At 56.0% G+C, this 12,787-nt stretch overlaps 1 protein-coding gene across 2 annotated transcripts in view; it reads right to left on the reverse strand.

Moving 5' to 3' along the window:
- Window positions 1-12,787, reverse strand: part of AGAP3 (ArfGAP with GTPase domain, ankyrin repeat and PH domain 3) — a 135,948-nt gene that overhangs the window by 1,982 nt on the left and 121,179 nt on the right. For both annotated transcript variants that reach the window (XM_034066423.1, XM_034066419.1), the window contains exons 14-16: window positions 2,419-2,573; window positions 1,813-1,903; window positions 1,252-1,474 (exon numbers count right to left, since the gene is read on the reverse strand). In XM_034066423.1, the coding sequence (XP_033922314.1) occupies window positions 1,252-1,474; window positions 1,813-1,903; window positions 2,419-2,573 (469 nt within the window). The remainder of the gene's footprint in view (window positions 1-1,251; window positions 1,475-1,812; window positions 1,904-2,418; window positions 2,574-12,787) is intronic.

Below are 12,787 nucleotides of genomic sequence, written 5' to 3' on the forward strand. Positions count from 1 at the left end.
GTGTGTGGTCCTGCTGCTGACACCTCACTGCTGTGCACTCCATGACATGGCTGTCACTGGGGTTCTGCTCCAGACACAGGCCCAGCACACATTTGTCTCCCTGCACCTCCGTATAGCTCCCTTACGTACGCTGTGTAATTACATTCATGCATGCACAGCAGAAGTGTCACAGAATCCCACAATAGTTTGAGTTGGAAGGAATCTTAAAACTTGCCCAGTTCCAACCCCCTAGACCAGGTTGCTCCAAGCCCCGTGGGCAGCCACAGCTTCTCTGGGCAACCTGTGCCAGGGCCTCACTACCCTCACAGGGAAGAACTTCTTCCTCAGATCCCATCTCAGTCTCCCCTCTGTCAGTTTAAAGCCATTCCCTCTTGTCCTGTCCCTACACTCTTCTCAAAGCCCCTCTCCAGCTTTCCTGTGGGCCCATTTAGCACTGGAAGCTGCTTTAAGGTCTCTCCTGACTCTTCTATCCCAGACCTCACACTTATCACTGTACAAAGGGACACCCACATCTCTGTGCCAGTGCCCCTACACACTCTCCTGTGTGCCCACTGCACAGGAGTGCAGGGACTGTCCCTGTCCTGTGCTCGTGTGTGGGCCCTGGCCAGCGGCAGGAAAAGGCTAGCTGCCGCACACGGCAGCCCGGTGCCACGGGAGGCACGTTATCGCTGCTGCCGTCTCGCCTGGTGCAAACAAAGGCTGCGGCAGCGTCCATCCCGCCTGGGGCTGCGGGGCCGGGCAGATCGATGTGTGCCGTGCTGCTGCTATCTGCTGCCATTCTATCCATCTGCATCTGGCGGGTGGCCATCAATGCCCTGCGCGGAGCATGCTCACTCCCGCCGCCCCCTGACCCACTCTTATCCGTTGATAAGCCACAGAATGGGCTCTTGTTGGGATGAGTGACAGGAGAGTCGCTCCGATAGGCACAGACAAGGGCCTGAAAGGGACGCACCCTTGAGACCCATACAACGCTGCCAAGCCATCTCTATTAACCCTTTCTGTTTCACAGCCAGCCACGGCTCCAGCAGTCACCGCATGGCCATGGCCGGCCATGAGGTCCTGCTGGCCTGCCAGGACAGTGGGAGAGGCCTCCAGTGCCCAGAGAGCAGTCAGGACCCCGAACACTGGAGTACCTCAAGGGTTCCTGCCCACCTGTCTGACTGGATGGCTGCCCCCAAACTCCTGTGGTGCCCTCAAGCCTCCTGGTGTGTCTGTCTGAGAAGCAGCTCCATAGTTCCCCATCTCCCTTACCGACTGCTCTCCGGAGTGGGCTTGGGGTAGCCTTCCACCATTCCTTCCCAGACAGCGTTGGCCAGGGCATTGCCGATGGCTGTCATGACCATGAGAAGCTCGCTAGGCCAGTCGTCCAGGTCCAAGGAACGCACACGGGACAGGTGGGTGCCCAGGTTGCGATGGATCCCAGAGCACTCAATGCACATAAGGGAACCCAGGTTGAGACTTGCCCAGTCTGGGTCTGAAGGCAGCAAGATCAGTAGAGGAGAGTTAATACCAGCATTGATTCAGCAGCCCCTCTTCTATGATCCAGCAGACCCATCTTTGCAGGCACCTGCCCCCCAGATCCCTTCCCAGCCCAGTGCCCCAGTAGCACAGACACAAGTACCCCAGTATGGTCAGTAGGGGACCACGGACCAGCGTGGCAGGATGGGCAGTACCCTGATGAATGGGTACACTGCAGGAGAGAAAGAGACAGCCCCATGGACCAGGTCTCTTTTTGGGTGAGAGAGGACGTGGCTGGGATGGAGTCCTCCTCCCCGGGTGAGCAGCCCCACTTCCCAGTGCAGCATTCCTTACTTGGTGCATCACAGTCCACACAGAAGCTGTTCCCACGTGCAGTGCGGACGGCCTGCATGGCCTGTGCATCGCTCTGGCTGCCCAGCCGAGCCTGAAACGAAATGCATGGAAACCCCATTTACTGAAGGCCAACCACCCCACCACGTGTCCTCCCATCAGCACCCCAAGACCTCGCTGGGGAGCTGCCAGCACCTCGCTCCCGCAGGCACCCTGCAGGCTCTGCTGCAGGAGGGGTTCCAGCGTGGGAACCCAGAGAACAGGGTTGGTTCACAGTCAGGTATGTGCTGGAAGAACAGGGAATGGTGAGGCAGAAGGGGAATGAAAGGGTAAAGCTGTGCAAGGAAGAAGTGGAGAGCACAGGATTCCGTCCTGGTGTGTGGCAGAGAGCTAGGTGGGGCCGGAGCCAGACTGGATACAGGACAGAAAGCTCAGAGAGGCGACAGAAAACACAGTGGGGAGCAGGGACAGGATTCAACCTGACTGGGAGCAAAGGGATCTGGGTGGGATCCAGCCTGCACCAAGAGGGAAGCTTGGGACAGTGACAGATGCAGCAAAGCAGATGCCAGTGAGAAGGGAACAAACCAGAACTCAGCTGGGATCTCTTACCTTGTTTTTGCTGCTCTCACAGCCCTGCAGACTGGCCAGGATCTGGCTCTCAATGGCCTGGACCCAAAGCTCTCGCTCCTCTGATGTTGAGGCTTCAAAGAGCCATGTCTGGCCCGTCAGGGAAACGATAATGAACTCAAATGGCTCATCGGGTTCTGGAAAAGAAAGGTGTCATGACGAGGGTCAGGGAAGGTGAAGGTCTGCTGGCCTTGCAGGGTGTGAGCACGGAGATTGATCCCTGCGGAACACTGCTGTGAGCACACGTGGGAAGGGGGTTACTAGCAGTGGTGCTCCTAGGATGCTGGACAGGGAAGTGAAGGTAGCAAGCGTGTGCAGAGAGGAACCAGACCTCGGTGCCAGCCTGTCCCTCCTGCTCCTTACACAGCTCCCTGAATGCCAGCTCCACCAGCGTGGGCTTGCCCTTCCTTCAGCACACAGACATCCACAGCCTCATTCACCCATCTCAGCCAAGAAACCCAGGAGACTGTGGCACCAGGAAGCTGCTTGTGCCCTGCTCTCCATGCCCTCTATGTCCCACTCTTGAAGAAAGCTGCTGATCTCTTGAGCAGTGAAATCAGCTCCCCAGAGCTAGAGCCCTGAGCAGCCTCATCACCCCTCATAGCTCACAAAGTGCTTGGTGCCTGCCAATGAGTGGTCTTTGTGGTGAACTCAAAGGCACCTCTTCATTGGCCTGTGCATCGGGAAGGGGCATCATCACCAGCTGAGGAGCACATCAGGGCAGGGATGTTGCTTGGGAAGCCCTCAGTGCCTGAGCACTCCATGGACCCACGCAACAGGGCACAGCTGCTGTCTTCCCATAGAGAAGCATTAAGTCTCAGAGACCCAAGCAGGAGCCACAGAGGGGCAAGAGTGATGCCTTCTCAGCTCTGGCAGATCTCAGTGACCCTCTGGGCAGGCAGCCTCTGGCTCCCAAACCTGGGAAGCTGGTGGCCACAGGGGTCCCTGGAAGCCGGCCAAGCAGAGCTGTTTCCATGAGGCATGTGGATGGCAGCAGGGATGGCAGGAGGGACATGCACAGGGCAAAGTGCTTAGGAGCACAGAGCCAGGCGACCTGCTCCTCAGGTGCCTCTGCTGGTCCTCTGCACAGTACTGACATCTGTGCCCTGCAAGCAACCCCAGAAGATACAGCCTCAATGTTAAAGCAGTCTTCTGGGGGCAAATTCTCAACTTTCTGTCTTCAGGGAAGGCAGTGCTGGTGAGCCCCAGGGGGTGCTCAGCCAGGTGCTCAGAGGCTGGATACAAATGGTAGTGTTAGCACACTACAAAAGCAGGCTGCATGGTGGGTTTCCAGGGAGTGTGTCAGAGCACGGGCACCCCTGAGCTGCACGGCAGAGCCAGCAGAGAGACAGGGGACAGTGAAAACACGTGAAAGCACCTCAGGTCCTTTGCACCTAAGAAAACAGTGCCAAAACAACCACAAGACTGCTGAAAACCAAGGCTTAAAATGTGGTCTTACCCTCTGGCTACTGCTCTCACTGCTCTCCATGTGGGCTGTTGGGACTGGCTCTGCTCTGCCACACTATGCCATGAGCCTCAGACCTACATGGGGTGCCCTGTCTCCCCTTTGCACCCTTGCACCAGCATTTACCTTTTATTGCCAACTTCAGTAGTTAGTGCAGTAAATGACTTAACTAAGCGGGGCCTGAATGGAATGACTAATAAACGTTATGTCACAGCACACGCTTCAGCTCATAGCAAAATGATTTGTAATTACCTAATTAGCGTTATGCAAATAACACCCTCATCTCCATAATGTGCCTTCCCAGCTCTCTATTAAAAGCAGGGAGTCAACTGCACTGCTCCAGAGACAGCAAGGAGGCCAAGGGGCCCGGCCTGGTCCGCACCAAGGCAGAACTGTGCTGGTCTCGAGCGTGGCAGGGTCCTGTGCCTGCTGGCGAGGCGTGGGGAGAAGAGTGGAAGGGGTCTGGAAGGGGTCCCTTCCTGTGCCTGACTCCCCCCACAAGCTGCATCTGAGGAGTCTCTCATTGCAGAGGGAAACAGCAGGAGGGCAATGACTAAGGAACCTGCTGCAGCCTGCAGCACCCCAGCAGAGCTGAGTAACCAGTACAGAGGCCACCAGCAGGGTCCCAACAAGGGCATGGCCAATCTCAGCTGCTGCTGGGCTGCTTGGCACCAGCAGAGCAAGGCTGTCCAGAAATACTCCCCAAAAATGGGTGCAGCCACGGGAAGTCTCCTTGAGGAAAGACAGCTCCGGTGGGGGTGGTGGGAGCACAGCCCTTCCTCCCCTGCAAGTGCTCTTTCCAGGCTCCCACTTCCTTTGCAGGCACCACCACCTGCATTAATAAGTACCGGGCACAGCACCCAACCCTATCTCTGTCACACACAGCTGCTTACCCGAGAACAACCTGAGGGGAAAACGCTGCTCCTGCTACTGTGCCATGGTGGGGAGTGCCATGCTACTCACACAGCAGGCTCAGGATCTTGCAGTTCATGGGGGTTAAAAGTGTGAGTGACAGCTGGTTGGAAAGATGCCTGCCCTTTGCCACTGCTGAGAGCACTCCATGGTGTGCCCTGCACAGATCCCAGCAGCAGCCATGGGGGCTTGGAGATAATCAGCGCTGATGAAACGGACTGGTGCAGGAAGCAAGGCTCGGTCTCCACACCAGCAGACCCTCGGGAGGATGGAATGACTCCAGGATGAAGGGCTCCCCAGGTGAAGTGCTAGCTGGCTTGCCTTTTCCAGATAGGAAGGGGAAGCTGTTTCACTCATTTCACCCTAGAATCAGCTTGGTGCTCCTCTTCTGGGGAAAGATGTCTGCAACTGCCTTTCTCCTGCTGGAAATGAGAAACTCTGGGGCATGAGCTGATCTTGCAGCAGATGTCCCTGCTCACTGCAGGAGGCTGGACAAGGTGACCTCGGAAGGTCCCTTCCAACCCAAGCTGCTCTGTGACTCTACGATCAGGAGGACGACGAAACTGGAAGTTGCGTTCAGTCACGCTGCTGGACTCTTCCCCTCTCTGTGATGCACTTGCCTAACTGGGGCATCACTTTGCCCTTTCCAACAGCTCTCAACCATGGGAGAGACCGCACAGTCCCCACTCTGGGGAGCTCCCTGCAGGCAACGTGCCCCATGCCCTAAGCTGTGGAGGCTCCAAGGACACCAAAGCCCAGCTCAAAACCAAGATTCTTGCAAAATACACAGCTGGTAACTTCTGAATAGTGGGAGAACAGTCCTTATTCACCTTAGCTACTTGGCACCACCCTCTTTGTGAATGCTGCCGTACCCTGAATATGGGCAGGGAGCACCCAGCCACTGATGGCAACTGCAGTCAGGAGATACAGGATCCTGCTACCACAGCACTCAGCTGGATCTGCCAGTGCTGCCCTGCTCCAGCCCTCGCATGGGCCAGCAGCAGCCCCCCCCTCTTCCACCATCCCAACCTGTGAATGGGATCTGCAGTCCAGGGGCTGAGTGAGTGACAGCTCCTTCTGTCACTGCAGGAGGCTATAAGAGAGCAGGCCTCTGGCAGCTGCAGAATCGACTGCTGCCCAGAGCAAAGCATTAATAGCCAGGAAGGAGAAAGTGGCATTTCTGCCCTGGTGGACTGTGACTGCCCAGGTGCTTGAGGAAATGTCTGCAGTTCCCAGATCCTGGATCAGACCACCAACAAAATCATGCCTGGGGCACCCCAATATATCAGATATATCAAATCAGTCCTTATTCTCCTTAAATCTCCCCCATACTTGGTCTGTGTGACCTGTGGCTGCTGTCAAGTGTGTTGCAGAGCCCCATCGAGCCAGCTGGACCTGGGAAGTACTGGATGCACTTCAAGTGCTCCCTGCTGAGGAGCTGCTTCTGCTGCCACTGAAACAATAGCAAGCAGGTCAGCAGTCCCTAGGACATGCTGAGGATTCCTGCCATGGGCTCACACAACTCCATCACCCTTGTTCTTTTCTCTCACTTACTCAGTATGTCCCCACCAAACATGCAGGCAGGAATCCCAGCCCAAGCCTTTCTGCTCAATGCGCTTCCCAGCAGAGATGTGGCAGCAAATGCCTGCCCTGCACTGCCTGCCTGCTGCAGGTCTTTACCATGTGTCCCCCAGCTCAGGAAGCCCACAGAGGATGGGCTGGCAGCTTCCCGATGCCCTGTCCCTGCTGGGCTGCCCACAGCTAACGTGGGCAAACAGCAAGATTTCTGGGGCTCCAACCCCACACAGATGGACTTTTCCAATGTCACAGGTCAGCGACATTCTGGAGCCATGGGGCTGCCTGGTCCCAGCCCTGGCATCCAACCCAGTTAAACTAAAGCCCTAGCGCCAGTTCTGCAAGCCACAGGACCTCCATTCCCTTTCCTCCTTTGTGCCTCCTGGATTCCAGCTTTACTCTGAACAAAGGGCCTGTTGCTCTCAGCAAAGCCCGGGAAGAGCTAACAAAGGACGACAGCTTTTCTTCCACACCAAGGCTTCTTTTGCAAGCAAAACCACTACCTCTTTCCCTGCAGCAACACAGGACGGCACTGCAGGGTCAGATCCCTTTGGAGGCTTGAGCACAGCATAGCTATGGCAGGGAGAGTGGGAGCTGCAGGATCATGCCATCAGATTCACACACAGGGCTTAGCAGAGCTGGGCAGGGAATTGAGGACTCAGGGCAGCTTCAAATGGTGTGCAGACCCAGCTTCTCAGATGGTCTGGGATGAGCTCCTAAGCTCCCTGAAGGGCCCATACAAGTTGCATCAGATTCAAGTCATAGCTTTAGGGAATGTATGGGGCTTTCACAGATTTTTCAGGGGAGAAGCACAGATTTCTGATGGGTTGGGGGCATTTCTGGCCAGATGAAAGGGCAGCACAAAGAGGTTACACAGGCAGAAGGATTCAGACTACCTGTATTGAAGCAGAGTTGCCACAACACCCTTCCCTGCACCACACAGGGCACAGGCTCCTTCCTGGTGGCCAGGGTGGCCAGCTCCAGAGCTCGCCACCTCATACTTGACAGGGCTAAGGTCCCAGAGGAAGCCACTCCTACAGGAGCGGGAAGCCGTTTCCAGCTGCCTCGGGGTAGAGGGGCTATCCCAGGGCCAGGAGGCAGAGCCGTCTCCCTGGCCCTGCAGCTGCCTGCAGGCGTGCTGGTGGGAGTCCATTATGGCAGCTCCATTAGAATTAGTGGGCAGTGGAAATGAACGCACTTGTCTCTCTCTCTCTTGATGATTTTTTGATGATGTTTTAAAGACTGAGCTCCGTGAAGAGTCGCTGAGCAGGGTTCGGTGCGAGCCGGCTCTGCTAATGGGCGTTAACCCCTGACCCAGCTCCAACGCTGCCCAGCACGGAGCACTCCAAATGAGAGCAAAATTAGCGAGGGTACTGCACAGCGGCCAGAACGGGCCCGGGCTGTGCTGCACCCACACTCCCAGCAATTGAGCCACCAGGCTGAGTGGGCTCCTGCAGCAACTGCAGCGAGGTGACCAGCTCTTGTGCAGTGATCAACCTTCACTGGCCTGCAGTGCTGGAGAGGAGGGCAGCCCGCAGCCCCCACTGCCAGGAAAATGCCCTTGGGAGAAGCCATCTCCTCAGGGCCAACAGATGAGCACCACAAGACAGGCAAGGGATGGGGGAAAGGAGACATCATCCTGTATGCACTGCCAGGAACCAGCACAGAGTGAGAGATGAGGGGAAGAGCCCCACCAAGAAGCAGGGTGAGACAAACCTCTCTGCCCACAGGTGCCGTGGAGCTGAGATGCCCAGCAGACCAACAGATCCATCCCTGTCACCTGCGGAAGCAGAAGGGGATTCTTCCCTGTGAGGGTGGTGAGGCCCTGGCACAGGGTGCCCAGAGAAGCTGTGGCTGCCCCATCCCTGGCAGTGTTCAAGGCCAGGTTGGATGGGGCTTGGAGCAACCTGGTCTAGTGGAAGGTGTCCCTGCCTGTGGTGGGGGGTTGGAACTGGATGAGCTTTAAGGTCCATCCAAACCAAACCATTCTGGGATTCTGTGTTGGAGAGAAGAAGCCGGAAGGGGAGGAAGGGAAGCAGTGAAGCAGTGGTGTCCCCAGAGTGCCCTTCTCTGCTCTCGGTGGGAGGAAGCGCAGCTTTGAGCAGAAGTGGTACAGTGAGGTGGCTAAAAGCATGGTAGCTTCAGCACATGGCTGGGGGCAGGGATCTGTCCTGCTCCCTGAAGGACTCAGACTACACACTGCATCAGTGAAGAGGCCAGCCCAGGCACCCCACTGCAGGGACCAAAATGTGGAGTGCAGGGAGTGGCACTTGCCACCTCCTCCTTCTCCACAGACATCCTGCCCTGCACAGTGTGCCCTGCACGGTGTGGGACACCTTTCCCTGCATCCCAGCAGGTCTAGGAGCAGGATCCTACTCAATATCAGCAAAGTGAGAAGCAGAGCTCACACTGAGCCATGCCCTGCTCTTGCCTTCCAAGTCTCCTCTTTCACCTCCACTCTCTCCTGCTCCCAGTCACATTCAGTCTCTCTTCTGCTCCCACCCTTTCTCCCACTTCGAGCTGGCATAGCAGAGGTGCCTCTGAATGCCCTGCTGAGGGGATGGTCACACAGGGAAGAGGTGGGGGGATGCTTCCAGTGTGTGGGGTGCATGGCAGGGAGCCAAGGGCTGGTCCTGCCCTTGGTGAAAGGAGTCCCTGGCCCACAGCTCCACTCCCTTGCTGTTGAGCCTGTGGAGAGTGTCTACAAGCAGGGTAGCCAGTGGGCCCCCCAGCCTCTGGATGCTTGTTTGCAAGCTGCCATTGTACCACATCATTATGAGGTGCTCGGGATATCAACAAATTAGCAGGCATCTGGGAAGAGAAGGATGCAGCACCATTCGTAAATGTCAGCTCGCTGCCTCCTCATTTTGCAGATCATTAAACCCAATATTCCTAACCTGTATTAGTGCAACGGGGACAGGCCCCCTCCACAGTGACAAGCCGCCAGGAGAGCTGCAGCAAGAACATTGCTATGGAGACCCCACAGCGCTTTCTGTCCCAGTGCTCCCAGACCCCAGAGTGCCCCAAGCTGAGCTGGCACATTCCCACCACCCCGTGCTGCCTGCTCCGCCTGCGGGGACATGCAGGACAAGGAGGGGAAGGCTCTGAGCAGCAACCATACCACACAGGACATGCTGTGGGGTGCCAAACGTGGGCATGCACGTGTGGGGAAGGATAGTAAAGCCAGTTGAGCCTGTGTGTCAGGAAGAGAAGGTGCTCCTGAGTTACACTGTGAGGTGCGGGGGGGTCACTGCAAGGAACCAGGAGTGCCATTTCTCTTTGTTTGGGGGGAAAATGCCATATGGGTGCAGCGTGTGCCCCTGACGCAGTGGGGCTTGAGGTAAGCAGAAGGGCTGTGGAGCGTATGTGCATGCACTGGGGGCATGGGGGATGGCACTGCTTGCACAGGAGGGAGGTCATGGACAGCACAGGCTTCATAGTGTGCTTGCTCCAAGACACACCAGCAGGGTTATGGGTGTGTACACAGGGGTCTCTGAGGGGCAACACAGAGCTCTACAGGGTTCCCAGGAACCACAGAACAAGGGGGTGTGGAGCTGACAGAGATGGGGGATCCGCTGTGGTGTGGCAATACCCATGCAGAGGCTGCTTTCATCCCGCCAGGATGGAGCAGGGAGCTGGTGGGGTCTGTACCGAGCAGGACTGACTTGTTAGCACTGAATTAAGAGGCTTGGTGGAAGGAAGCGCACGGGTGACACAAGCTGCGTGGGGCAGGCGGGCGCTGAGCAATAGCAGCTGGAATCCCTAGCAATCTGGTAAGCGCAGCTCAGCCTCGCACTCTCAGCTCGCTGAGATCGGCCTCCAACAGCCCCTGACAGTTGGTATTAATCACGCACATCGCCCCAACACAACTCTTTACTGGCCATCAATTTCCCGTGGGTTTTAAAACTAAAAAACAAAGACAAAACCGCGTCGTTTGGCCGCCACTGAGAAGCACATTAAGGGGCTGTCAGCTTCTCGCCATGCACCCTGCATCACTCTTTAAGCACATGAGAAGTTCATTATCCCCGGAGCTCTGGCAGCCATGGGGATGCTGGCGTAGGGAGCGTCGCAAAGGTGCTCCTGTGTCAGACATGATGGAGGCCTCCCCACAGCCCTCTGGGACGCCTGGAGCAGGAGACAGGGGTCCCAGGCATGCAGGCATGGCTGCAGTGGGGGCTCTGGGCTTGTCTGTGGCAGGACAGAGCACTGCTGGCCACAGAAGCGCTTTGATCCAGCAGACTTCCCCGATGGTCCCTGCAGGCTGATGCTGCAACCCAACCACTGTGGTGATGAGCGCTTCCCGGGGCTGCTGTGATATCCCCTGACAGCCTGACACCATGTTTGCCAGCCTGTGGGTGCTCCCTGACAGCCTGAGCCGCACTCTCTGGTTTGGTGACATCCCCGGCAACCCAATACCACGCTTGCCATAGTTTGCTGATGCTCCCTAGCAACCTGACACTGCGCTCTCTTTAACATGAGCCCATGTAAAAAAGCAACAGCTCGTTTGATTTATGATACTTCAGAACAACTAAGATTCAATTGCTCTGCACGTCCCTGGCTCTGATTACCTCCTAAATGAGATAAACTGATGGCAATTTATCCCCAGACCTCACCAACTTTCCCAGGATGCTAACCTGAGGTGCTTGTGCCCTGCACACACAGACATGGGCTGGGGACATCTGAAGGCAGCCTGGCTGAAGCCCAAGCCTTGGGATACCATCTGCTCCTCCACACTCTGCTCCTGCCTGGCAGAGATGCTGTGACCAAGGGCTGAGCCCGACATCATGCCTGGCCTGAGGCAGCTGCTGAGGTCTCCTGGTAGGAGGCTTCGAGGGTCCCGGCAGTAGTGCTCTCCACACCGTCATGGCCACAATGGCGTGAACTAATGGACAACACAGCCCATGATTCCCCCACACTCGTCCCAAGATGCTGCACCCTCGACAGTGGGATGAGCACCACAAGGGATGGAAGCTCTTTCACAGAGCACAGCAGCCCTGCTCTCTGCACAGTGATTTTTACACTTTCACCATGTTGACTATACAAAAGCAAAAAGCTCAGATTACCCTGCTGTGAAAAAGGCCCACTGCAACTGTTCAAAAGGATCAAGGGTCAGAATACTTACGGACACCAGTCCATGACATAAGTCATCAGCTATGCCCATGATGTGGAGTAATGCTCAGCCCCAGGTTCCAATTGCTGACCATTAAGGCACAGGGTAGGACCTTACATAGAGACTCATTATCTCCTATTTGCTTACTGCCAGTTTCCACTCCTAATGCAGGCTGCCAGGCAGGACAGTGACATGGGTATGTCTCTAGTCCAAAGCTCTTCCCGAGTGTTTAGAAAGCACAACCCAAGCATCAGTTCCAGAGACTCCTCTGCATCTGCTCTGGGCTGCCTGGTCCTGGTGATGATATGCCATCATGCCCTGAGCTGTATCAGCCCTTGGGAGCAGGAGAGACAAAATGAGTCGCCCAAGGAGGGCACTACAGGCAGGGAGACCCAGTGCCAATCAGACCTATGGCAGGCAAGGGATCATCTGACTGGAAAGGAGCACATGATTCAGCTAATTTCTACTGAGCACAGGGATGTACAAGGACCCTTTCCAGGCAGAGATGTCACCCCTCCCCAAATGGGGTATGCAGCTGTTTGCTACTGAAACATCACACTGCCTACACCAGGATCAAGTCTGGAGCTCAATGCCACTGGCATGGATGCTGCCCACAGCCCTGCAGCACACACAGCCTGGCTTCCCCAGGAGGTGCTGAAGCAGGGAGAGCTGGGAGAATGACAGTACCGACCGGGCCTTTGGAAGCTAAATTTTGCCATCAGATCAGTTTTCTAATACAGCAGATGACATTAAAAATAAATACAAGGTAAGTTTTTGAAAAGCCAGCCAAAAAGCCAGAAAAACCACTGTACAATACGCCATGTGGAACACAATGCATGGGACCACTAACACTCAATGTGAGCCTGGGAGCAGCACGCTCTTATCATCTGCATGACAACAGCGCTGACCCAGTGAGTACTGCCCCCATTCACCAACTGAAGGTGGACACAGGGACTTGGAAAGACAGGATTCAAGCTGGAGACACAGAGGCTGGGTTGCAGAGCACAGATGCCCCCTCTGCTTGGCCATGCTCTCCTAACCCCTCACTGCTCCCTTTCTACTGCTGCACTGGAGCAGGCTGAGCAGCCCACTGCCACGTGTCCCATCACTGCGGAGGTATTCTTCCTGCTCCCAGTTTTGGTGCCAGAGGCTTCTGGCAGCAGGAGGAGCAACTGTGTGCAAGGTCTGTGCAGTGACAAATGAACTTTGGTAACTGACACTTCACTGGCAAATGAAATTCCATGTTGATAAATGCAAAGTAATGCACCTTGTAGGAAAGAAATTACATT

The sequence above is a fragment of the Melopsittacus undulatus genome, chromosome 1 (assembly GCF_012275295.1).
Source record: "Melopsittacus undulatus isolate bMelUnd1 chromosome 1, bMelUnd1.mat.Z, whole genome shotgun sequence".
NCBI lineage: Eukaryota > Metazoa > Chordata > Aves > Psittaciformes > Psittaculidae > Melopsittacus > Melopsittacus undulatus.